The sequence below is a fragment of the Lampetra fluviatilis genome, chromosome 37 (genome assembly GCF_964198595.1).
Source record: "Lampetra fluviatilis chromosome 37, kcLamFluv1.1, whole genome shotgun sequence".
Lineage (NCBI taxonomy): Eukaryota > Metazoa > Chordata > Hyperoartia > Petromyzontiformes > Petromyzontidae > Lampetra > Lampetra fluviatilis.
In genome coordinates, this window is record NC_136311.1 from 1,463,703 (window position 1) to 1,487,343 (window position 23,641).

General features: G+C 56.1%; 1 protein-coding gene across 2 annotated transcripts in view; it reads right to left on the bottom strand.

Annotated features, from left to right (window-relative positions):
• Nucleotides 1-559: 559 nt before the first annotated feature.
• LOC144945195 (V-type proton ATPase 116 kDa subunit a 3-like) overlaps nucleotides 560-23,641 on the bottom strand; it is a 34,459-nt gene continuing 11,377 nt past the window's right edge. Inside the window, exons 3-21 of one of the 2 annotated variants that reach the window (XM_078873490.1) lie at nucleotides 19,903-20,000; nucleotides 19,063-19,197; nucleotides 17,659-17,735; nucleotides 16,623-16,749; nucleotides 15,822-15,904; nucleotides 15,559-15,652; nucleotides 15,110-15,187; nucleotides 14,251-14,382; nucleotides 13,507-13,651; nucleotides 12,708-12,847; nucleotides 12,215-12,369; nucleotides 11,472-11,568; nucleotides 9,806-9,924; nucleotides 8,715-8,919; nucleotides 8,424-8,528; nucleotides 7,127-7,219; nucleotides 6,518-6,635; nucleotides 5,958-6,129; nucleotides 560-2,252 (exon numbers count right to left, since the gene is read on the bottom strand). In XM_078873490.1, the coding sequence (XP_078729616.1) occupies nucleotides 2,156-2,252; nucleotides 5,958-6,129; nucleotides 6,518-6,635; nucleotides 7,127-7,219; nucleotides 8,424-8,528; nucleotides 8,715-8,919; nucleotides 9,806-9,924; nucleotides 11,472-11,568; nucleotides 12,215-12,369; nucleotides 12,708-12,847; nucleotides 13,507-13,651; nucleotides 14,251-14,382; nucleotides 15,110-15,187; nucleotides 15,559-15,652; nucleotides 15,822-15,904; nucleotides 16,623-16,749; nucleotides 17,659-17,735; nucleotides 19,063-19,197; nucleotides 19,903-20,000 (2,270 nt within the window). In that variant the 3' untranslated portion in view covers nucleotides 560-2,155. Of the gene's footprint in view, nucleotides 2,253-5,957; nucleotides 6,130-6,517; nucleotides 6,636-7,126; nucleotides 7,223-8,423; nucleotides 8,529-8,714; nucleotides 8,920-9,805; nucleotides 9,925-11,471; nucleotides 11,569-12,214; nucleotides 12,370-12,707; nucleotides 12,848-13,506; nucleotides 13,652-14,250; nucleotides 14,383-15,109; nucleotides 15,188-15,558; nucleotides 15,653-15,821; nucleotides 15,905-16,622; nucleotides 16,750-17,658; nucleotides 17,736-19,062; nucleotides 19,198-19,902; nucleotides 20,001-23,641 lie in introns of both variants that reach the window. The other variant, XM_078873489.1, reaches the window with a different exon arrangement.

Below are 23,641 nucleotides of genomic sequence, written 5' to 3' on the forward strand. Positions count from 1 at the left end.
CGCCAACGGAGTTAATACGCTAATAATGAGGGCTGTCACGATCCAGCCTCCCAGCAAGCGAGCAAATCAAATCGTCTTGAATTCACGGACACAATTCGATTCAAGGATTGGTTGGCCGTGGCTCGTTTTAGCGTCTCGTTTGTATTGTTTCTCGTTTCAAACAGCTCTGCTAGCCCCGCCAGCCGAGACGTAACGTTAGCCTATCGTGCGCACACAAACACATGTGCACACGCGATTCGATCCGTGCACCGCGAGAATCGATGGTGGTCGATGGATCCTTGTTCTCTTACCAAACCATTGGAATGAAATGTGCGACCAAACCATGGAAACGCGAAATTCCCCATCGATGGCCCCGATCGGCCATGGAGTCGGGAACCAGACTCGCTTCCCGCGGTCTCTCGGGCGAGCCTGCCACAGCTTCCGTTTTAACTTCAATTTCGGAAGTAGACGAGGATTACGTGCCCGGCGATAGCAACGCGTGCACCGTCTCCACCCCCCCCCCCACGTTTCCTTTCCCACCACTGCCCGCCCACCCGCCCGCCCGCCCGCCCGCCCGCCGCTAAAAGATTTGTTTAAAAACATATTTTAAACACAGCATTCACAAGAGAAAACCATAGTCAATGTTTTCCGTATAAAAATTTCTCAAGTAGCAAATTCCCTTTCGCATTCGGGATAAAAAAAAAACCTGTACATTGTGGCAGTATTTCGTGCGTGTAGGGGAGCGGTGCGCTACCCGGAGACCCGAGTTCGACTCTCGCTCACGACCAACAGCAGCAGATATTTGAAGTGGTCCTAGGCCTCCCCTAGATCGAATCAGCCTCAAACGAGTCCCAGGTGAGGTGTGTAAACATCAGCATTGGGAATACAAAGGTGGCCGGGCGTGGTGTTAGCCACCCCCTAGTGTCCTGCGCCAGCTTTCATAGGTTCTACTCGCTAACAGCACTGTCCACAACAGTCTGTTAAAGGCTAGACAGGAGATCTTGTGCAGTGACTGTGGGGAGTGGTGGGGCGGTGGGGTGGTGGAGTGGTGGGTGGTGGCAGTGCGCAATGAACCCGACGGCCTGAGTTCGATCCCCGGTCACAGCGAACTATCAGTAGCAAGTGGAATCAGAACAAGTCTGGGGCCTTCCCTTCGTCAATTCAGTCTCAAATGAGTGCTTGGGGAGAGAGCGTATCAACATCAGCGCTAGAGAGACAAAAGTGGCTACACTGCCCCCTGGAACCGTATCGGTCTTAATAGGAGCTCGCTGACAGCTCCCGCCCCAACAGTCTGTTAAAGTCTACACAGAGGCTCTTTATCGCTGTGGCGATGCAATGGTCTCGATTTCAATTCCCCGGCCACGCCGAGCACCTCAACTTGTTCCGAGCCTCATGGTGCAGCCCGCCCATAGCCACGGGAGAACCCCAGGAACCCCCACACGTGGTCCTGGCCACACCACCACCACCACCACTCTCCAGCAGTGCTGCCGACCTTCAACAGGTGCTCGCTAGCATCACGCCGTCCAGTCGACAGTAAGGCGAAGGGGAGGTTGTTTGCATGGGAGATGAGCAGCATTGCGTGCGCGTGCGTGCGTGCGACGTACTGACTGACCAACCCTGCCGACTGAAGCACTAGGCTGCTAATGCTCTAGACCGTTTGGCACGTACTGACTTTTCAAAGCAAACATTATCGACATTTTTTGTCGCCAAACTGTTTAGAAAGCAGTAAGATTAACGCGTTGAAAACTGGTATGTTGGGAGGGACGTGCTCTCTAATTCCGGATAAATCAGAAAAACCTGAAAACAAGGCCAAGATGCAAAATCGCGGATGATTCGAACATTTAGCTTTGCGTGACATCACTGCCACGCTTCTCCGGCCAAGAGCGGCGGCATCGCGTGACGTCACCGTCGTTGGTACAAAGAAGTTTTCAACAAAATGATCAGAAAATGTGAAGAATAAACATCTAAAACTGGCCCTAAAATTCCGGAACGCAAAACGTTTTAATCTGAAAACCATCGCGAGGACGCGGGGGAGGGGGATGTTGAAAAAATATCGGTAGCCGACCGCTTGAGAATGGCAGGTGCGTGGTAGAAGTCTCGTGTAATCCCTGTTGCGTTTTGTAAAAGTAAAGTACGTGAGGGGGCGGGGGGGTTGCTTGGGATAACCGCGGGGGGCTTAGTCTGAGTGCACCAGGCCTTCCAGGATTGGTTGGAAGTAGAACGGAACGAACAGGTACCCCGAGCCCTTGTAGAACTTGTTCTGGAACTCCACCCTGCGTGGACACGGACACACAAAAAGACAAAGATCCCCCAACATTAACAGACTGTTGGGGCAAGTACTGTTAGCGAGCACCTATTGAGGCCGTGATGGTACACGAGGAGGTGAGTGGCCAGCACCACGCCCGGCCACCAGGTACTCATGTGAGGCTGAGTCGACCTAGGACAGGACGTAGACCGGTTCAGATTATCATCACTGGTGTTGGTCGTGAGCGGGAATCAAACTCGTGTTGCCGGGTTCATAGCGCGGCACACTAACCGCTGCCTCACCGCTCCCCACCCGGACACACACGTGGACATGCACGGACAGACGCGCGCACACACACGCGCACACATACACGTGTGAGCGTGAGCCATGTGGTGGTTGTGCGGTTGCGATGGAAACCAGAAAGTAAATGCAAAGTGTGGATTCTTGGAAATCTTTGAAGGGGAACGTCATCTCGGCGCAGTTAGCCCCCCACCTCCCACCCCCCTGCCCCCCTCCTCTTTGCTCGTTTACGTACACATGGGAGCGGTGGTGCAGTGATTTGCGCGCTGCGCTACGAAACCAAGGAATTCCATCGCGGCCGTGGCTAGCATCAGTGGCGAGTGAAAGATAGGCCATTCACAGACCTGCATTGACCAGTATGGTGAAGTATGGTCAAGCAACTCCTATGGCCAAAACGTTAAGTGGAGGCCTTTATTCAGCAGAGGATTTACTAGACATCTATTCAGATTCTGACAAAGAGCTGTAAATTATATGAATATCTAAATGTGGTGCCTGCTGAATGAGATTACGAAGCGCCTCTTTCAATTTATTAGTACTTTAATTTGAAGGTAAATTAGCACATGTTTAGGTTTGTGCTAATTAATTCGTTAATTGGCACAAAGTTAAACAAGCAAAGCTGATCTACTACGTTTTAGTTGGTTAGTCATATTTAAAATAACATAACTTGAGAATTAGATTATTTATTTTAGAAGGAAGGGCCCAATGAGCTGCTGGACACTTGTTGTACAGTACAGATCTGAGTTCAATAGGACATGACACAAACAGCGAGTATCTCTACGTGTGTTACAGGAACTGGGATCCGCACCAAAATATATTAATACAACAAGAACAATTTAACAAAATAATGACATTTACAACAATAGCATTCTTAGTTTGTTTCACAAACAGCCTTGTTCCGATGAAGTTCGGCACGTTGAGGAGGAGACTGAACCACAGACGGCCGAGTGGCTCAGGGCTCAGAGGGGCAGAGGGCACTGAGCCGGCTCCGTGAGATCCTGGGTTTGAAGCCGGGACCTCAGGCACCCGCAGGATTGAACTGGATTCTCAAGCGCAGCAGCCGGTCGGTGGCTCTTAGCCCGGTCACAAATGCAGACCCATGACATAAACTAATAAACTCAAACTCCTAGAATCAACAAAATCAGTTCTATAAATGTCCACGTGATAAGCCACTTCGTCAAGCTTATCATTTGTGATTGCCAGGTCGCTTCTGAAAAAGAGCTCTATAGCTTAGTGGGGAATTACCTGGTAAAATAAAAATAGTTTAGTTTTAGTTTGTTTCCACAGCACCCACTCATGCACCGTGCCGGCCTCAATAGGCTCCTCAATAGAGGCTGAGTGGATGATGCACAGGTGCAGTAAGCGCACCTGTACCACAGTCTCTATGCCAGGGCCCGTACGAGAGTGCTGTTGCCCCCCCCCTCCCCGTATCCATAAGAGGTCACGCGCGGGATCTCAGAAGTAGTTTCGCAGGCCGTTGTCTAACACGTGGGGTAATGCAATGTTGAGCGAGCGTTCCGAGTGTCCGTGTCTGCCTCTCGATGCCGAAAGCGCAGCGTGAACAACGTTGGGAGAGAGAGAAACACCAACGAGCTCTGCTCAACGCTCGTGAACAGCGATTGACTTGCCGTTGTTTTTTGCCCACGATGAACTAAGAGATACAAGGTCAGGACCCACGGAAGCTAGCACGCCATCTGGTGGTGCGCGCGCGTGTGTGTACGTGTATGCATGTGTGCGTGCGGAGTGGTGGTGCAGTGGTGTGCGCGCTGTGCTACTACCCGAGTTCGATTCCCACTCACGACCAACAACAGTGGTGAAGAATATTTGAACCGGTCCTGGACCTCCTCGTAGGTCGACTCAGCCTCAAATGAGTAGCTGGTGCGATCTGTAAGCACCACCACTCAGAAGAGAAAGGCAGCCGGGCGTAGTGCTGGCCACCCACCCACCCAAACTCACCCACCCACCCAAACTCACCCACCCACCCAAACTCACCCACCCACCCAAACTCACCCACCCACCCAAACTCACCCACCCACCCAAACTCACCCACCCACCCAAACTCACCCACCCACCCAAACTCACCCACCCACCCAAACTCACCCACCCACCCAAACTCACCCACCCACCCAAACTCACCCACCCACCCAAACTCACTCACTCACCCACCCAAACTCACTCACTCACCCACCCAAACTCACTCACCCACCCACCCAAACTCACTCACCCACCCACCCAAACTAACTCACCCACCCACCCAAACTAACTCACCCACCCACCCAAACTCACTCACCCACCCACCCAAACTCACTCACCCACCCACCCAAACTCACTCACCCACCCACCCACCCAAACTCACCCACCCACCCAAACTCACTCACCCACCCAAACTCACTCACCCACCCACCCAAACTCACTCACCCACCCACCCAAACTAACTCACCCACCCACCCAAACTCACTCACCCACCCACCCACCCAAACTCACTCACCCACCCACCCAAACTCACTCACCCACCCACCCAAACTCACCCACCCACCCACCCAAACTCACTCACCCACCCAAACTCACTCACCCACCCACCCAAACTCACTCACCCACCCACCCAAACTCACTCACCCACCCACCCAAACTCACTCACCCACCCATCCAAACTCACCCACCCAAACTCACCCACCTAAACTCACCCACCCACCCAAACTCACCCACCCACCCAAACTCACCCATCCACCCAAACTCACCCACCCACCCAAACTAACCCATCCACCCAAACTCACCCACCCACCCAAACTCACTCACCCACCCAAACTCACTCACCCACCCACCCAAACTCACCCACCCACCCAAACTTACCCACCCACCCAAAATCACCCACCCACCAAAACTCATCTACCCACCCACCCAAACTCACCCACCCACCCACCCAAACTCACCCACCCACCCACCCAAACTCACCCACCCTCCCACCCAAACTCACCCACCTACCCAAACTCACCCACCCACCCAAACTCACCCACGCACCCACCCACGCACCCACCCACCCACGCACCAACCCACGCACCCACCCACCCACCTTTCCACAAACCGAGAATAATGTTCGAAGAATGAGTCAAATCTAATTTTTGTTTTTATCTCAAAAGCTGGTAGTTGTGTAGCCATTGATAAACAGGCTCAGACCATCAACTTCACTGCCCCCATAAAAACCCAGTTTAATTGCAACGCAATCTATGCGAGTCTTTGGGTCACTGTGCGGTCTATGGGTCTCTATCTAAGTCACTGGTGAGCAGGCCGAGACCATCATCTCCCTGCCCTTGAGAACCCGGTCCGACCACAACGCACGCGCGATGGCCCTAAAGTGCACCTGGCCTGGCACGAGCGTGCCGTGGCACCGTCAGTGCCGCTCGGTGGCTAGCGGTGGTTGTTGTAGTTGCGCGGTTACCAGTGCAGGCGCAGCGCGTGCAGGAATGCGGAGAGCCCCTCCATGACGAGCAGGATGGAGAGCGTGAGCACAGCGAAGGCCCCGAAGATGGGCACCAGCAGCACGGCGTGCGACAAGCTCGTCGACCGGAGCCCGAAGCTCAGCACCATCTTCCACAGCACCTCGGACAGCTCTGCGCACGCGCGGGAGGGGGGGGGGGACACACGGGGCGAGGGGGGTGGGGGGTTGGGGTCGCGTACGTTCACATTCACCGAAGACCACAGCAAGAGGAGCCCAGGGCAATTTCCGGGAGCCTAGGGCCCGTGACTCCGTCACGCGCGGCCGGCGATCAACACGGGGCCCACCATTTTGAGACGGCTTTGCGTGTCGCAGATTTTCTTTCTCCGCATTTGAGAATCAGAATCTTTATTTAGACTGCAGGAGGAATCCGATGAGCCGCGAAGCCCTTTTTCACCGATGCGCAGCACGGGCGGGTCAGAAAGTTACAATAATAATAAGGGGAAGGGCCGGGGTGGGGGCAGAGCGGACGGAGGGACGACGAGACGAGACTGAGGACACACCTCCGTGCGCCAGGCTGAGCGCCCAGAGGCGCAGGTAGGAGGCCGTGTTGGAGATGCAGCCCAGGCAGTACTCGATGGTGTGGATCGCCTGGTGCATGAAGATGTCGCTGAAGTCAACCTGCACGTTGTAGCGGAAGGGGGAGGGCGGCTCGTGAAAACCGTGGCGATGTCACGTTCCAAACATGGCCGTCTATTTGTAAACGCAACGAAATCCTTTCTTCGAACGTTGGTCCGGACCCCCACGGACAGTCCACGTCACGACCGCGCTACGCGCCACAGGCACAACGCGGTCGGGACGGAAGGGTCGACCGAAGGATAAAAAGACGATTTTATTGAGATGGATTCGTCGGGAGAAGTCCGGAGAGGATCTCTCCTCGTCTCACGATGCCGACAACAAAATGGACAAAAAAAGATCGCCGCCGTTTTTGTATTTTTTTTCGCGAAACCAAAGTTGCAGCACAGTGGCGGCGATGAGCTTCTCCACACCTCCAGCGGGAGGCCTCGCGCAGACCCAGGCAGCCGGCCGGGACAGAGCGTCGCGACGTCTTCATCTAAACGCGTTCACGCGTGGACAGACTCCGCACGCGTGGACAGACTCCGCACACTCACCTCCGCGTGCTCAGAGTCCGGTTCGTCCTCCACGGTCACGGCGGTCAGGAGCGGCGTCCTCTCCTCCGACTGAATCAGCAGCGTGAGATTCCTCTGCTGGGGTGTGGAGTGGGGGGCATGGGGGGGGGGGGGACATTGCGAATGGGAGGAGGGGGAGGGCTCGGTGAGCGATCGCAACCAGAGGGCTACGTCCGGCGGCGGAGAGACGAACGGGGCTGCCCCCGCGAGCGTCTCCCCACTCCGCCGTATGACGTCAGCGTCTCGTCTGCTGACGGGGCAGGAGCTGGTCACCGCACTCCCGCTTGGTACCGGCGCGGTACCAGCGTGCTTGTGCGAGGAGACACCCTCGGCGCAGGTTGAACAATTGGCAGGAATTGATGTACTACTTATGCAATTTGTACTTGTATACTTTATTTATTTTAATTTATTGACTTGCTTTGCTTTCCTGTACTTTGCACTCCTATTGGTTTTGGTGTTGCATTTGGTGTTGTAACTTTCTAACCCTGGACATCTGTGAAAAAGGGATTCATAGCTCATCAGAGTCTTCCAATCTAAATAAAGAAGATTGTAATTCCGATTTTGACTGGGAGTGAGCGAGGGGGCGGTGTGGTGAGCGAGACACGAGAGCGGTGGACGGGACTGCAGAAGAGGCGCCGGAAAGACGCTCGTGGAGAGAGAAACTCTGAGCAGTGCCCCCCCGCGCCCCGCCAAAGTTCACGCGTCTCTCTGCAAATCGATAGTGCTCTACGTAACTCTCTGGATCGTGTTAATGTAAGCGAGTCTATGAGCCTCAGAATCTGAATCTGTATTTATCCTGGAGGAATCCGGTGAGCTATGAAGCTCTTTTTCACAGATGTCCAGTCGGAGCGAGTCAGAAAGTTACAACAACAAAACAAAAACGGTGAAAAAACCATGCAAGTCTGTGTAAGTGTGCGAGTCTCGCTACGAGTCTATGGCTGGTCGCGTCTCTGTGCATCTGTAATCCCCACGTAGGGTCGTGGACGCGACGAAGGAGTGGCACAGCCAGCGCCCCTGCGCAGGAGTCTCGGACTTCATCGCCTAACGGTGTCCTGTCTGCTGGTTTCGTGCTCGATTAACTCGCGCCCTCTTTAAAAACGGTGGTCACCCCCCCCCCACATCCTACCCCCCGAAGGCGGGAAACCCCCGTAAGCCACGCCCAGCCCGACGCAGCTTATGAAAACCTCCTGACCAGCAGCACGCGTGGGAACGGAGGCGAACCATCATAGCTGCACTATCAGACCCCTCGAGCAACGGAAACGATCGTCGCACCGCTCACCCTGCGCTTCATCCGCAACGCGACGACCTGGGACAGCGGCTTCCCCAGCAGCAACACCGGCACCATGAGCACGGCCACCACCACCAGCAGCATCTGCACCCTCGCCTGCTCGCGGGGACGACAGCGGCGTGGCGGGGTCAGCGGAGCGAGCCGGTGCCACAATAACAGCGCTGACAGACGTAGTCACCGTCACCATCAGTGGGTGGTGTAATCACTGTCACTATCGATGATGAACACCAAAGCCAAAATGATACCGTTGTCATTGTCACCGCAACAAACTCTCCCGCTGACCTGGTGAGCGTAGAGGTTGTCCGAGCTCCTGAACATGAACATGTTGATGAAGTCGATGAGGATGCTGGGCGCCGTGTTGGACATGCTGGTCGGCCACGCCACCCACTTGTAGATGACGATCACCACCAGGTACCCAAACAGCGCCAGCATGAACACCATCTCCGGCACAAATACCAGCAGGATGCTCGGGTAGTCGCGGAAGTGGCTGTCGGCGGCGAGTGCCGGGAGAGAGGGGGGGAGCGGGGGATCAAGTACGCACGAACGCATGGGGTTTAGCGCCCAAAACGCCAGAATTGTATTACTTTAGGAACTGCTTTTTGTTTTTTTGTGGTCCTTCCCCCGCACGTCCGATTAGCCCGGTGGGATAGGTACGGTGCGAAAGAAGTTCAACATATCTACGTATGTTCGGAACCGAGCTCCCATGCTTAAAATAAATCAAAGCTCTCACACGGCTTTAATCACCACCATCATTTCGTACAGTTTAATACCATTGTTGTGATTTTTGGGGCACGCTGCCACACTTGATGTAAATGTTAGCAGCGCACTGGATTTGCAATCCTGACATCACCAGCGTCATTCCACCTCCCGGTGCAGCAGCTCTAACTATTCTATTTTGATTTTACCAGGTAAGGCCCAGAAGCGACCTGGCCACAAATGATAGCTGAACGAAGCGGCTTACCATGTGGAATTGTATAGCGGCCAAATACTCTAAACGCATGTTTCTGTATGTGGAGGGAAAAACAGGAGGACCCGGAGAAAAATCCACACAACCACGGGGAGAACACACAAACTCCAAATATACAGCAGCAGGCGTCAGGGTCGGGATCGAACCCACGACCTCCTGCATGCCAGGCGAGGGAGTTAACATCTCGCCACCGTGGCGCCCCTCTCGCCACAGTGGGGACGAGTTTCTTAAATAATTTCGTGAATCGCGGTGAATCGTGCCGGTATACGTGTCGGTGTCGTGAGGAGCCCCGGTACAGAGTACCGCCACGTGCCGGCACTATTCCTCCAATGTCTGGAGCCGCGGGCGTGTACGGTGCAAGCACCGCAGTGTGTGGTCCAGTGCTCGCGCGTGGACAGCATATTACACGTGGTTGAAGCAGCTGAGGATGACTCCGAACGTCATGTGGATGACGCCCAGCACCACAGACATCTTCATCTTGTACGAGTTGAGGAAGGTCAACTGGTTCTTGGCCAAGCCCCAGATCTGTGACCACAATCAACATGTAGAGATTACAAATCAGCCAAATGCAGCCAGCTGAATGGGCCCAGCCGAGTCACCAACGACTCCATGAAATTACATTTGGTGTTTCACTAAATGTGAATACATCTCCAGCTCTGGGAAGTAAAAATATTTTCCATAATAGAGGTTTTTGGGTTAGATCGCGTAAATATAAATGTAGTAAGGTTTGTCACGTGAACAGAGCGTGCCAATTCATTGCTAGTACTGCACACCGAGTGCGACGTTTCGCCAGTAATTACAACCAGCATCATCAGGCGGCAGCCAGAATTCTGGAGAAAGCCTCCTGTTGATTTAGACTTTCACATGACGAACGTTGCTCTCAAAGGACGGTAGAATGAGTGTGGAAGTGCTGTGCCCCCCCCCCCCCCGACTGTGTGGAACAGAGCACTTGAGAAGGGGATCTCAGAGCTGGCTCTGTGGTATCCGCTTCCGCGGCCCTCAACTACATGAAGGCGTGCACGCTGCTCTCTGCGAGACTTGCGAATGGATTCGCCGTCTCGTGACGACGCGACGCTCTTCACCCCAATTGGGATAACGGTTTGTAAGAAAACAAAACCGATAAGGAGTCGAATATACGTTTAAAAAACACTACACAGGCCAAGGGGCAGAGCACCGCTCACCCAAGCGTTAATTCCAATTCGATACGGCTTCACGTCTCGCTCAAAACAGTAGTGGATCGAGCCCGGCTGAGGAGATTGATGATGAATGATTTGTAAAAAGAAAAACCCGAAATGGATGAGGGGCCGGCGTGATGCGGCGACGACGACGGTGGCGGTGTGTGGGTCGCCGCCGGGAGAGCGGCGCGTGACTACGGCGACACGGCTGCCCCGCCGCCGCCGCCGCCGTGCGAAGGGGCTGAGAGTCCCACCTCATTGTGAACGTCGCTCACCGCTTTGCAAACGCGCCGCTTGGTGAGCGCCGGTAAGCGGCGGCGTTTCACCTTCTTCTTCTTTCTCCGTTGTCGCGAGCCCGGCCCCCCCATCCCCACCTCCCTCTACTGCTCAGACCCCGGCCCCGGCACAATTTCTCTAAATGCCTCTGCTGCTCCCCCGTCGAGAGAGCCGACGGCTACGGCAAACGCTCGCTTAGCGTACGGTGTTAGGAATGGTGGGGGGGGTTTAAGAAACTCCCACCATTGCTTCTGCTGACCGTTACGCCACGGGGGCAGCGTACCGCCTTCTACACGGTGGAGCAAGGAGGCGAAACGATCCCTTGTACCCCCTGCATCTCCCCCCTCCGTCTCCCCCCCTCTCAGTCTCCCCCCCTCTCAGTCTCCCCCCCTCTCAGTCTCCCCCCTCCGTCTCCCCCCTCCGTCTCCCCCCTCCGTCTCCCCCCTCCGTCTCCCCCCTCCGTCTCCCCCCTCCGTCTCCCCCCTCCGTCTCCCCCCTCCGTCTCCCCCCTCCGTCTCCCCTCTCGAATCGCGATTCTCGCCGCTGTCATCGTCGCGTATGAACCGCCGCGAGCACCGCCGGGTTTTGGCCGCGGCGTTGCAAGTCAAGCCGAGTATTTACCGGGTCGATGCCGAAGGGGTAGGGGGTTGTGAAGACGCCGCTGATATTGGGGTCCAGGGCGAGCAGCTGGATGTTGCTGATGTTGGTGTGCGTCACGCTGGGGAAGCAAGCGGGGCGCAAGAGGCAAGCGTTAGCCCCTGTCTGCTCGCTGCATGTCGCCGTGCGCGTCACAGTTTGTGAGGAGCGGTAGCGTGGCGGTTAGTGCGCTGCGCTACTAACCCCGCTGCCCGAGTTCAATTCCCGCTCACGGTCAACACCGGTGACGATTAAATAAACCGGTTCCGGGCTTCCTCTAGGTCAACTCAGCCTCAAATTAGTACCTGGAGAGACAAAGGTGGCCAGGCGTGGTGCTGGTCACCCGCCCCATCGTGTGCCGTGTCGGCCTTGATAGGTGCTCGCAAACAGCACTTGCCCCCAACAGTCTGTTAAGGCTACACGGAGGATCTTTGCCTTTATCATTTTGTGTGTCACTGTGGTGATGTCACCGCCACTTGGTGGCAAATGTTGTTGTTGTTGTCATTGCATACGCGCATTTGTGCCTTGAGTGTGTGTCTCGAATGTGCGAGTGTGTATCCGAGTGCGTGTCCAAATGTGTGTGCGCACACGTCAATGTGTGTGCGTGCGTGTCTGTGCGTGCGTCTGTGCACACGCGTGCCTGTGAGTGCGTGCATACGTGTGTCCGAGTGTGTCTGTGCGTGCGTGTATGTATCCGAGTGTGCGCGCATGTCTGGACGTTTGCGTACTTCCAAGACCCTTTGATCATGGCGGTGACGTTCCAGGCCGAGGGGAAGATGGTGAGCGGCTTGGAGAAGCAGTCGTTGTAGATGAAGCCCGTGTAGATAGAGAAGAGCCCCATGAGCAGCATGATGTAGCGCCCTCCAAAGAGCTGCTGCCAGATCTACTCCCAGCGGACACGGGTACGCAGGGACCATCCACACGGGCACACACGGGCAAGCACAGGGGGCTCACGTGGGGCACGCACCAAGGACCCCTCCAGCCACCACCATCCTCGACTCCCGACAGTCGCTCCCGTTTAATTTGAATATTTTGGGTAAGAAGCGAAACGTTATTATCCTGATTGTTCTTTGACTGCGGGCTGTACGATATCAAGTCACGGGCCCTGTCCGACCCGCTGGGCCGTAGCTACCCAAGCTTGGCCCACAGTCGCCCCCCCCAGGCTCTCCCCATGCCCGGCCAGCCCTCTCGGAACGATGATCTGCGTCTCCCGGCACCCACCTCGTTGTTGCTGCTCTTGAACGCCTTGTTATTCTCCTTCAGCACCATCCAGAGGGCGAACAGCAGCATAATGGCGCCGTGGCCCAGGTCGCCGAACATCACGGCGAAGAGAAAGGGGAAGGTGATGATCGTGTACGGCGCTGCGGGGGAGAGGGGGAGGGCGGAGAAAGAGAGAGGGAACGAGGGATAAGAGAGTCAGGGAAGGGGTCTCGGCTGAAGATGGTCGTGATATGTTAACTCCCTCGCCTGGTATACAGGAGGTCGTGGTTCCGATCCCGACCCTGACAGTGCCTCTATATGTGGAGTCTGCGGTGTCTCTCTCTCCTCGTGGTCGTGAGGATTTTTCTCCGTGTCCTCCGGTCTTTCCCTCCACATTTAGAATCAACATCATGCGTTTAGAGTATTTTGTTGCAATACATCTCCAATTGATAAGCCACTTAGTTGAGCTATCATTTGTGGCCAGGTCGCTTCAGAAAAAAGACATATCGCTCAATTGGCCTTACCTGGTAAAATAAAAAATAGTTTCTTTAAGTTTTAGTAGTAGCCGTGGTGGTGATGATGATGGCAGTTGGGTGATGCTGGTGGGTGCAGTGACCGTGATGATAGCAGTGACGACGCTGGTGGTGGTGACAATGGTGCTGGTAGCAGCGGTGATGATGAAGACGATGGCGACGACGATGATCACATTGGCCGTCACGCTCTCACACCACCACGGCCCCCTTACAAATACTTGCGGGCGCACAAACGTTCACGCACGCACAGAAGCGTCGTCGCGGTTGCGAGTGGCCACGCGACCCACCGGGGTTGACCTCGCGGTAGCTGCCCACACCGTACGCGTCCACGATGCCCTGGAAGCTGCTGGTGAAGCGGTTGGTGCGGTTGAGGGTGGGCGGCTCCTGCTGCGTGGGGATCACCGTCACGGTGGCCTTCTCCGAGTGGACGTCCTGTCGGGAGACGCGTCGCTCGCTCAGGCGACGCGAGGCATAGGAGCTACTCGCCAACAGCACTTGCCCCAACAGTCTGTTAAAGGCTATACAGGAAATCTTTGTCTTGTACGGGTGCCCACGTGTATGCGCACACATGGACACACGTGTATGTACGCATATGCGAGTCACGAGTGGCCGTGTGTGCGGGTGTACACACACACACACGGCCACTTCGTGTGCATACAAAGATCCCCCCGTTTAGCCCTAACTGACTTTTGAGGCAAGTGCTGTTAGCGAGCACCTCTTAAGGCTGGCACGGCATATGAGGGGGTGGGTGGCCAACACCACGCCCAACCGCCTTTGTTTCCCTAGTGGCAATGTTTTTATACACTGCACCAGGTACTCATTTCAGGCAAAGTCGACCTAGGGGAGGCCCATGACCGGTTCAGATAATTGTCACTGGTGTTGGTCGTGGGCAGGTATTAAACTCGCGTCGCCAGGATCGTAGTGCAGGGCGCTAACCGTTACACTACCGCTCCGCACGTACACACACGTACACACATACACACACACGCGCACACACACGTACACACACATGCGCGTGTGCGACGACGTACGGAGGCTTGCAGCAGCGCCTCCTCCACCCTCGGCTTGTCCTCGGTTGGGCACCACGCCTCACCCACCAGGTAGTTGCGTGCATCGTAGTGGCACTGGTTGAGCACGTGGTAGACAGCCTTGGCCTTGCGCACCTTGTGGGGGTAGGGCGGGGAGTGGCAATTACAAGCGGTGGCGACGGCGGTGCGAGCGCTGCGTTCCCCGAGCTGTCTCTCGTGGCGGTGCCGATCGATCGCGAGTTTCACTTCGGGTGTTTGGCGCACCCCCCCCCCCTCCGCTGAGCTGGGGAATGCGGGGAAGAGGGACGGGGGCGTGGGGGGCAGTAGTGCGGCTCATGACCGTAGCAGCCACAGGCGCCGATCTAAGTGGCAATAAAAAACCGAGGCAAAACATTGGTTGAAGTAGACAACAACAGCAAATTGTCCTTGGGACAGATTGGCCTGCACCACAGACAGCCTCCTTCATTCATGGCTTTGCCTCCACGGTGCTGTCGAGCAAAGGACGCAAAAAGGCAGACAGCACAAGGGCAATGCAAACGCCAACGCATTAACAGCTCGGGTTAAGCAGTGTTGCTTCCACATTGGAGTTCATTATCAAAGCATATTTGTCTGTGCGGTTAACGCAGACTGGACGCCTTGTAATAACGCCTCTATTTGGTGTTTGAACACACCTGTTAAAGCATTTAAACATTTTTTTATTCATCTTTATACCGGCAACAAGGGTCCCCTAGACAAGACGACGACGACGCAGCTAAAGGGGCCCACGCGTCCGTGCCGCTCGTAATGAGAGATTGGGGAAAGGCGGCAGGGATTGATGTCGAATCGTCGAGGGCGGAGACAGCCGGGGGGGCGGCACGCTCACCTGCACGAGCCACACTGAGCAGACGCTAGCCGCCTTTTGCAGCACCTGCTTCCTGTAGGCCTCCGTCTGGGAAAGGACCTACACAGGGCGGCGGCGGTGGGAGAGGGGGGGATCGGGGTAACGCCAAAAGACGGAAAAAACACGCCAAGTCAGGGGTGTGTGGGTAGGTGGTGGTGTGTGGGTAGGTGGTGGTGTGTGGTAGGTGGTGGTGAGGGTAGGTGGCGGTGTGAGGTAGGTGGTGGTGTGTGGTTAGGTGACGGTGTGAGGTAGGTGGTGGTGTGTGGTTAGGTGACTGTGTGAGGTGGGTGGTGGTGTGTGGTTAGGTGACGGTGTGAGGTTTGGTGGTGGTGTGTGGGTAGGTGACTGTGTGTGGGTGGTGGTGTGGGTAAGTGGCAGTGTGTGGGTAGGCGGAGGTAGGCGACGGGGGTAGGCGGCGGTGAGTAGCTCACGCTCTGCAGGTCGGCGATGCGGATGTCCAGGCTGCCCAGCAGCTCCTGCTGCTCCCGCTGGGAGTCGGGGCAGTGGAGCAGGCGGCAGTGAAAGCTGCAGCGGGGGGGGGGGGGGGGGAGGGGGCAGAGAGAGCGTGGAGGTCACGCAGAGCGTCGTCGTCAAGGTCGTCACAATCGTTGTCGTGGCGATCGTGGAGGGCGGAGGCCGGGTGGTGAACTCGCATGGAGGTGCGGGGGGCGCGGCGCCGAGGGCGGCCACTCACCAGCTGCTGATCTTGCGCACCTTGTCACCGATGCGCTCCCCCCAGAAGGAGATGGAGAAGACGGAGAGACGAACCGGCTCGTCCTGCGGGCCGTGACGGCAACCCGCCACACAAAACCACAATCGTCATCGCCACCGCCACCACCGCATTGACCAGTACCGCCACATTCACCGATGACGTCACTGATACCACCATAGCCAATACTAGCACTGTGACCATCACCACCGCAACCACCGATACCATCAGTAACCACCACCATGACCATTAACCAGTACTGTGATAATCATCACTACACCACCTCCACCGCAATCACCATCACCACCACCACGAGGATCAGTAGGAGTGGGAAGCCCTCACAAGGAGTCGGCTACCACACATCGTAGGTGCAGTGACAGGTGGAGTCAAAGGTGCAATCACCTTCTTCACAAATGTAAAATAAAATAATCTCCCAAATGCGACTAAGTTGCACAGCAACAATTAGCGGAACACATCGTGAACTCATGCTCACTGGGTCTCTTCTGTGAGTCTATGGGTCTCCTCTGTGTGAGTCTATGGGTCTATGTGTGAGTCTATGAGTCTATGTGTCAGTCTACGGGTCTCTGCGTGAGTCTATGAGTCTCTGTGTGAATCCATGGGTCTCTGCGTGTCTATGGAATTCACGATCACTGTGCTCTGAAGTCCGCAGCAGCGGCTGGATTCACAACGTAGACATTGCGCTACGCTATTCATGTCCACTTGAGGGAGTGAGGAGGAGGGGAGCGGGAGGGGTGGTGCGAGTGTGGGCAGGGGGAGGAGACGCACGAGGAAGGGCACGGCGAGCGGCTCCGGGAGCTCCATGGAGCGCATGAAGGTGAAGCCTCGGCACACGCGGAACAGCATGAGCTCAAACGCGGGCACCTTCTGCGGGTCGATGGTGCCAAACACCGTGCTGCAGCACACACACACACAGACACAGACATGTACACATAAACATACAGACACGTACATATAAACACACACACACACGTACACATAAACACACACACACACACATACACGTACACAAACAAACACACACAGACACGTACACATAAACACACAGACACATAAACACACACACACACACAGAAACATAAACACACACACACATAAACACACACACACACAGACACATAAACACACACACAGACACGTACACATAAACACACACAAAGGCACACACAGACACATACAGACATACAGATAAACAAAGACACAACAACCGCCATTCGCCACTAAGTGGTGGTGACGTCACCACGACGCTTGTGCCAGGCCATGTGCACCTTGAGGCCACTTGAAGTGTCAAACGCCCGCTGGCAGGAGGTCACGGGGCAGACCCAGGTGCCACGGGTCGACTGACTGAGACGACCGAGATGACTGGCTGATGCACCACATGTGCCCCCTACTGTACCAACTTGCTGTGCTTTAGCCACGCAAAGACACACACACAGACAGACATACATACAAAAGACAAAGATGCCCCGTATAGCCTAAACAAACTGTAGGAGCAAGTGCTGTCGGCGAGTAGCACCTACGAAGGCCGGCATGGCACACGAGGGGTTGGGTGGTCAACACCACGCCGGGCTGCCTTTGTCTCCCCGTTGGCGATGTTTACTACACACCGCACCAGGTACTCGTTTGAGGCCAAGTCGACCCAGGACCGGTTCTGCTATTAGGCACCGTCACCAGCCGTGCGTTGCCCGGATCGTCGGTGGCGCGGCGGCGCGTTTCCCCGCGCCGGGAGGCGTGGACCGGTTGCCGGGAGGCGTGGACCGGTTGCCGGGAGCACGGCGGGGGGCGCGGGGGCCCGGGCCCTCACCTCATCCTCATCTCGTTGGGCTGACTCCCCGCGGCGTCCGTGGCGCGACCGTTGAAGAGGACGGGCGAAGGAGGAGCCTGCGCAGAAAACGACCACCACGCGCTTACGGACGGGAGAGGCGCGCGTTAGGGGCGCGTTTTTACAATTTCTCGATTTTAGACATCTGAAAAAAATCTGAAAATATCACATTTGACCCAGATTTGAGATTTGGAATCATCCAGAAAAAAATAAAAAATGCTTTAGATTTGAAAAAAAAAGTGAGGTCAAGTCCACGGTTTTCCCGCCAAAAGTGGCGATGCCAGGCGACGCTGCTGCTTCGATAATTAAGCAGAATATCTGAACATCCGCAAAATAAGTCCGTAATTGTCCTTAGAGTCAAAATCCGATTATTTAAAATCCATAGCTTCGTTGGAATGCTTTACAATCCACGATATCGGAGCGGAGAGTGCGTGGAGGGGAGTAGAGTGAGTTGGGAGGGGAGAGGTGGGAGAGTGCGTGGAGGGGAGTAGAGTGAGTTGGGAGGGGAGAGGTGGGAGAGTGCGTGGAGGGGAGTAGAGAGTCAGGAGGGTTGGCACACATGCTGTGAGTGCGTTCTCCGTTCCACGATGCACACGAGAACAAGAGTTGCGACATTTTCTGTTTGCGGAAGGTTTCCAACAGGTTTCCAGCGGTGGAACTTTCCGCAAAAACCAAACTCCGTTCCATTTACAAATTGGACCCAAGGAAACATTCACAGTTTGTTTTTAACTTTACATTGTTTAATCGAGACATCTGTGGGGACGAGTACAGACGTTATAACATCCTGACGCTTGGCCCGACGGCACAGGGGAGAGTTTATTAACCCTTTCCCGTTCCGACGACGCACGTATACATTCATTAGTTTTTCTTTCAATTCTGTTCCGATGACGGAATGGGAACGAAAGAAAAAACTAAAGTAACTTTATTGGTCCCGACGCTCCCACAAGGCCATGCGGGAGGGCGTGTGACAGAGTTTAGTGCCAGCTATCGTAGAGTGCGGTGGTCGTCTCACTACAGTTCTCTGCAGGGAGTGCAATGTCTTTAAAAACAACGGCGCTACTTCGCCTTTGTGAATAAAATTAACGTGACCGCTTGCGCGTTCTGAGATTCAGCGGCAAACAGGGACCCCCCCCACACCCTGAACAACAACGGGAAACGGTTAAAGTGGTCCCAACCAGAAAGTTGGGGCTCACAGCGACCCAAGCCGGACTTAAAAACGCGTCCGCCACTGCCGTCGGGGGAGCAGCGGGGGAACTCGCGGCGGGGGAACTCGGGGCGGGGGGGGAACTCGCGGCGGGGGGGGGAACTCGCGGCGGGGGGGGGAACTCGCGGCGGGGGGGGAACTCGCGGCGGGGGGGGGGAACTCGCGGCGGGGGGGGAACTCACGCCGTCGTCCCGGCAGAGCCTCTGGACGGCGCGCAGCAGCGCCGCGTACTCCAGCAGCTCCGTCAGGTTCTTCTGCAGCGTCTCGCGGTTGCGGCTCACCTCCAGCAGCTCGCGCTCCAGCTGCTCCGTCTGGGTCTGCGCAAGGTTACAGGAGGGGGGGGTGGGGAGCGGCGATGGGCATTGGGCGCGGCGGTGCTCATGCCGCCCTTCGCGCCACTAATGCGGTTCCGCGAGGTTTACTTTACCCAGAGTTCCAGTCCAGACTACGGCGACTATGGCGACGGGACTGGCAGTTTGCGTCGAGTCTGTGGATTTGACGTAGCCGTTCTCTTCGTCTAGTCACTCAAGCAGTCACACACCTAGTCAGTCAGACACTGTAGGCTAGGATATGTTGGTGTGAGGGGTGTGCAATCCCACGCCCCCCTCCGCCCAATATTATCAGTTCAGCCAATCGGTGAACTCAGTCGATCTCTGGGTGTTCATACGTCGTAACATTGCCGGTGTTCCTCGGTGTACCGCGGTCTCTGACGACGTCACGAGTTCGTCTTGGACTCGTCGACGACCGTCCCGGCGGAAACTCCCGGTGGGCAGCGGTCGTCGTCATCAACACGCCTTGTCGATGATGAAATTCCCGTCGGCGATTCAGATATCAAAATTATCACCGGCCCCAGTGCCGCTGGCGAAGTAGCCGGCGAGCCCAGCGAGCGCCGGGTCGAGCGCCTAGGTGATTGCACTGCACACGTGTGTGCGTGTCATCGCACTGCACACGTGTGTGTGATCGCACCGCGTGCATGTGTGATCGCACCGCGTGCACGTGCAGTTGCACCGTGTGCACCGTACCTGTATGTGCAGCGCGTCACGCGGCGAAGGCGCCATCGGGTTGCCTTCGCGCGTATCCCCTGCCAGCTTCGCCTTCACCACCTCCTTCTCCAGGAGCCCTGCGTGGCGCACGCGGGACGAAGGAGGAGGAGTCACTCGCGCGTCGCGCGGACGGTGATGATGGGAGTTCCAGAGCGGAGCAGTGGGAGGGAGGAAGCAGGGAGAGAAGTGTGGTGGCATGCGGTGAGTGGGTGGGTGAGTGTTGTGTGACCTGCAGTGTAGTGAGTGAGTGAGTGTTGTTGTGACCTGCAGTGCGGTGAGTGGGTGGGTGAGTGTTGTGTGACCTGCAGTGCGGTGAGTGGGTGGGTGTGTTGTTGTGACCTGCAGTGCGGTGAGTGGGTGGGTGAGTGTTGTTTGACCTGCAGTGCGGTGAGTGGGTGGGTGAGTGTTGTTGTGACCTGCAATGTGGTGAGTGGGTGAGAGTGTTGTTGTGACCTGCAGTGTGGTGAGTGGGTGAGTGAGTGTGTTGTTGTGACCTGCAGTGCGGTTAGTGGGTGGGTGAGTGTTGTTGTGACCTGCAGTGTGGTGAGTGGATGAGTGAGTGTGTTGTTGTGACCTGCAGTGCGGTTAGTGGGTGGGTGAGTGTTGTTGTGACCTGCAGTGTGGTGAGTGGGTGAGAGTGTTGTTGTGACCTGCAGTGCGGTGAGTGGGTGGGTGAGAGTGTTGTGTGACCTGCAGTGCGGTGAGTGGGTGAGTGAGAGTGTTGTGACCTGCAGTGTGGTGAGTGGGTGAGTGAGAGTGTTGTGACCTGCAGTGCGGTGAGTGGGTGGGTGAGAGTGTTGTGTGACCTGCATTGCGGTGAGTGGGTGGGTGAGTGTGTTGTTGTGACCTGCAGTGCGGTGAGTGGGTGGGTGAGAGTGTTGTTGTGATCTGCAGTGTGGTGAGTGAGTAAGTGTGTTGTTGTGACCTGCAGTGCGGTGAGTGGGTGGGTGAGTGTTGTGTGACCTGCAGTGTGGTGAGTGGGTGAGAGTGTTGTTGTGACCTGCAGTGCAGTGAGTGGGTGGGTGAGAGTGTTGTGTGACCTGCAGTGCGGTGAGTGGGTGAGAGTGTTGTTGTGACCTGCAGTGTGGTGGGTGGGTGAGTGTGTTGTTGTGACCTGCAGTGCGGTGAGTGGGTGAGTGTTTGTTGTGATCTGCAGTGTGGTGAGTGGGTGAGTGTGTTGTTGTGACCTGCAGTGTGGTGAGTGGGTGAGAGTGTTGTTGTGACCTGCAGTGCGGTGAGTGGGTGGGTGAGAGTGTTGTGTGACCTGCAGTGCGGTGAGTGGGTGGGTGAGTTTTGTTTGACCTGCAGTGCGGTGAGTGGGTGGGTGAGTTTTGTTTGACCTGCTGTGCGGTGAGTGGGTGAGTTTTGTTTGACCTGCAGTGCGGTGAGTGGGTGGGTGAGAGTGTTCTGTGACCTGATGTGCGGTTAGTGGGTGGGTGATAGTGTTGTGACCTGCAGTGCGGTTAGTAAGTGGGTGAATGAGTGTGTGATAGTGTTGTGTGGTGAGTGAACAGTCTGGTAGACTAAGTACTCAACATGCGTGGAGGAATGTTATAAGCGTGAAAAGATTCCCATTGTCCGTCCGTCCATCTGTCTGTGCGTCTGTCTGTAAAGGGGAGAGGGAGGGTGTGATAACTGTTGGAGAGGTGATCCAGTATGAATGAGACGGGAGTGTAATCCTTGTGCTGCCATTAGAGACTCGGCTCAATTGAGAACCGGGACTCACCACCTGGCCACAAATGCAAGCTGGACGAAGTGGCTTATCATGTGGCAGCCAAACACTATAAACATATGTTGATTCTAAATATGGAGGGGAAAACCGGAGGACCCGGAGAAACATCAACGCGACCATGGGGAGAGAGACACGCAAACTCCAAATATACAGCAGGCGTCAGGGTCGGGATCGAAGCCACGACCTCCTGCGTACCAGACGAGTTCATATAAACGCCCCACATGGGTCAGCAGGAGCATTGCGAGGCGTTAACCCCCCGTGAGAGATCACCGTGGTGCCGGGAGGGACTCCTAACGGCCGTGTTAGGTCACGTAGACGGTCCGGGGGTTTAGCGCTGTACACACAGCCGGAGACTATCACGTGAGCCACAAACAAAACCGCCATCGTTTATTGCAGTTCAGCACAGGGTCGCTGAAACCCGGATTTGGACCCCAGGATTTTTGCGGAACCGGCTCAGCGTTCCGATCCTCCTGGCCGGCTCGACGTCCAGCTCACTGTCGCTCTAGCGTGCTGACTTCCCGCTCTAGAGACGGGCGCCGCACGCTGTGCTTCACAACGCTCACGTCACGCGGCGACGGGGTGGGGCGGTGACGGGGTGGGACGGCGACGTGGTGGGACGGCGACAGAGGGAAGGCGACGGGGGGAAGGTGGTGTGACGACGTGTAGCCACGCGGGGCACACGGAGTGCTCCTGCCCGTGCCCCGTGGGTCATTTCGGGACCCGATCCGGCCGCGTGCGACGGATTCCCACACTCGGTAGTTTTCATTTCTCCCCTTGGCAGCTTGGTGACGACGGGCACACACGCCCACCAGAGATACCGTGGCCAGGGGGTGGCGGGGTGGGGGGGCTGCCAAAAATCTGGAGAGCAACAGAGTCACACAGCTCATTTGCTCCATCGCCAAACGATTATCGCGGTTATCTGCCACCAATCGCCCCCCCCCACTCCCTGAGGCCATGGGATGGGTTCTGAAATCGGTAACAGTTTGAGAAATGAATGAGGCACTTGTCAGGCAAAGTGGATTCCAAGTTTAAGGACACGCTTAATCCCGTGTGTGAGTGTGTGTAATTTAATAAATATCATATAGAGTAATAATTAATGACAATCAACCATTTGTCAATAGACCGCTGAATGAATGCCTCAGCAGTGTTTGGTCGTGGGGCGTTGTTTGTTTGACCGTACTTCCCCAGGCCGGGTTGGTGACGAGGGGCCCCCGCCGTTTCAGATGCAGCTCGCCACCGAAGTTGACCGTGGTCCGAGAATCAAACTCGGGGGGCGCCGCCGAAGTTTCGCCACTAATCGGTGCTCGGCTTGATCCACGTCCCCCACCGCCCCCCACCACCCCCCACCACCCCCCCACCACCCCCCCCCCGGCTCCCACACCCGTGTGCCAGCACCGGGACGCGGCGTGTGGGGGGTCAAGCGGCTCGGTTCACCCCCCCCCCCCCCAGTGACGACGAACAGTCGCGACTCAACGACACCGTTTAGTTTGTTGTCCTTTCCCCCCGCACTTCCGATGAGCGCGGTTGCCTACGTACGGTGCGAAAGAAGCTTAACGTCCAATGCTTGGATTCCATTTGGTTGTCAACAGTGCGGTTAATGTTGCAGCCTCTAGTGGCTGGAAGGGGGGGGTCATGCGATCCCATTACACCCCCCCCCCTTGTGTGCAGGCCGATAAACCCAAGCCCTTAAGCCGAGTTGTTAGCCCACGCTTTTCGCTGTGGGCTAACACGCAGCGTTGAACACACACGGGTTAACACGCAGCGTTAATCACGCTCTTACACACAAGCATGAGCCCGATGTCCGGCCACGGCTGCCAGCGGTGGCGAGTGATCTCCGAGGCAGCCCCAGAGCTCTGGAAACGACCACTCGGTGGCGGTGGTTAAACATCGCCATCGCAGAGACAAAGGGCAGCCACACCCCTCCCCCACCATGGCGCCCTTAATAGATGCTCGCTAACAGCACGCCATTAAGGGCTACAGAGGGCA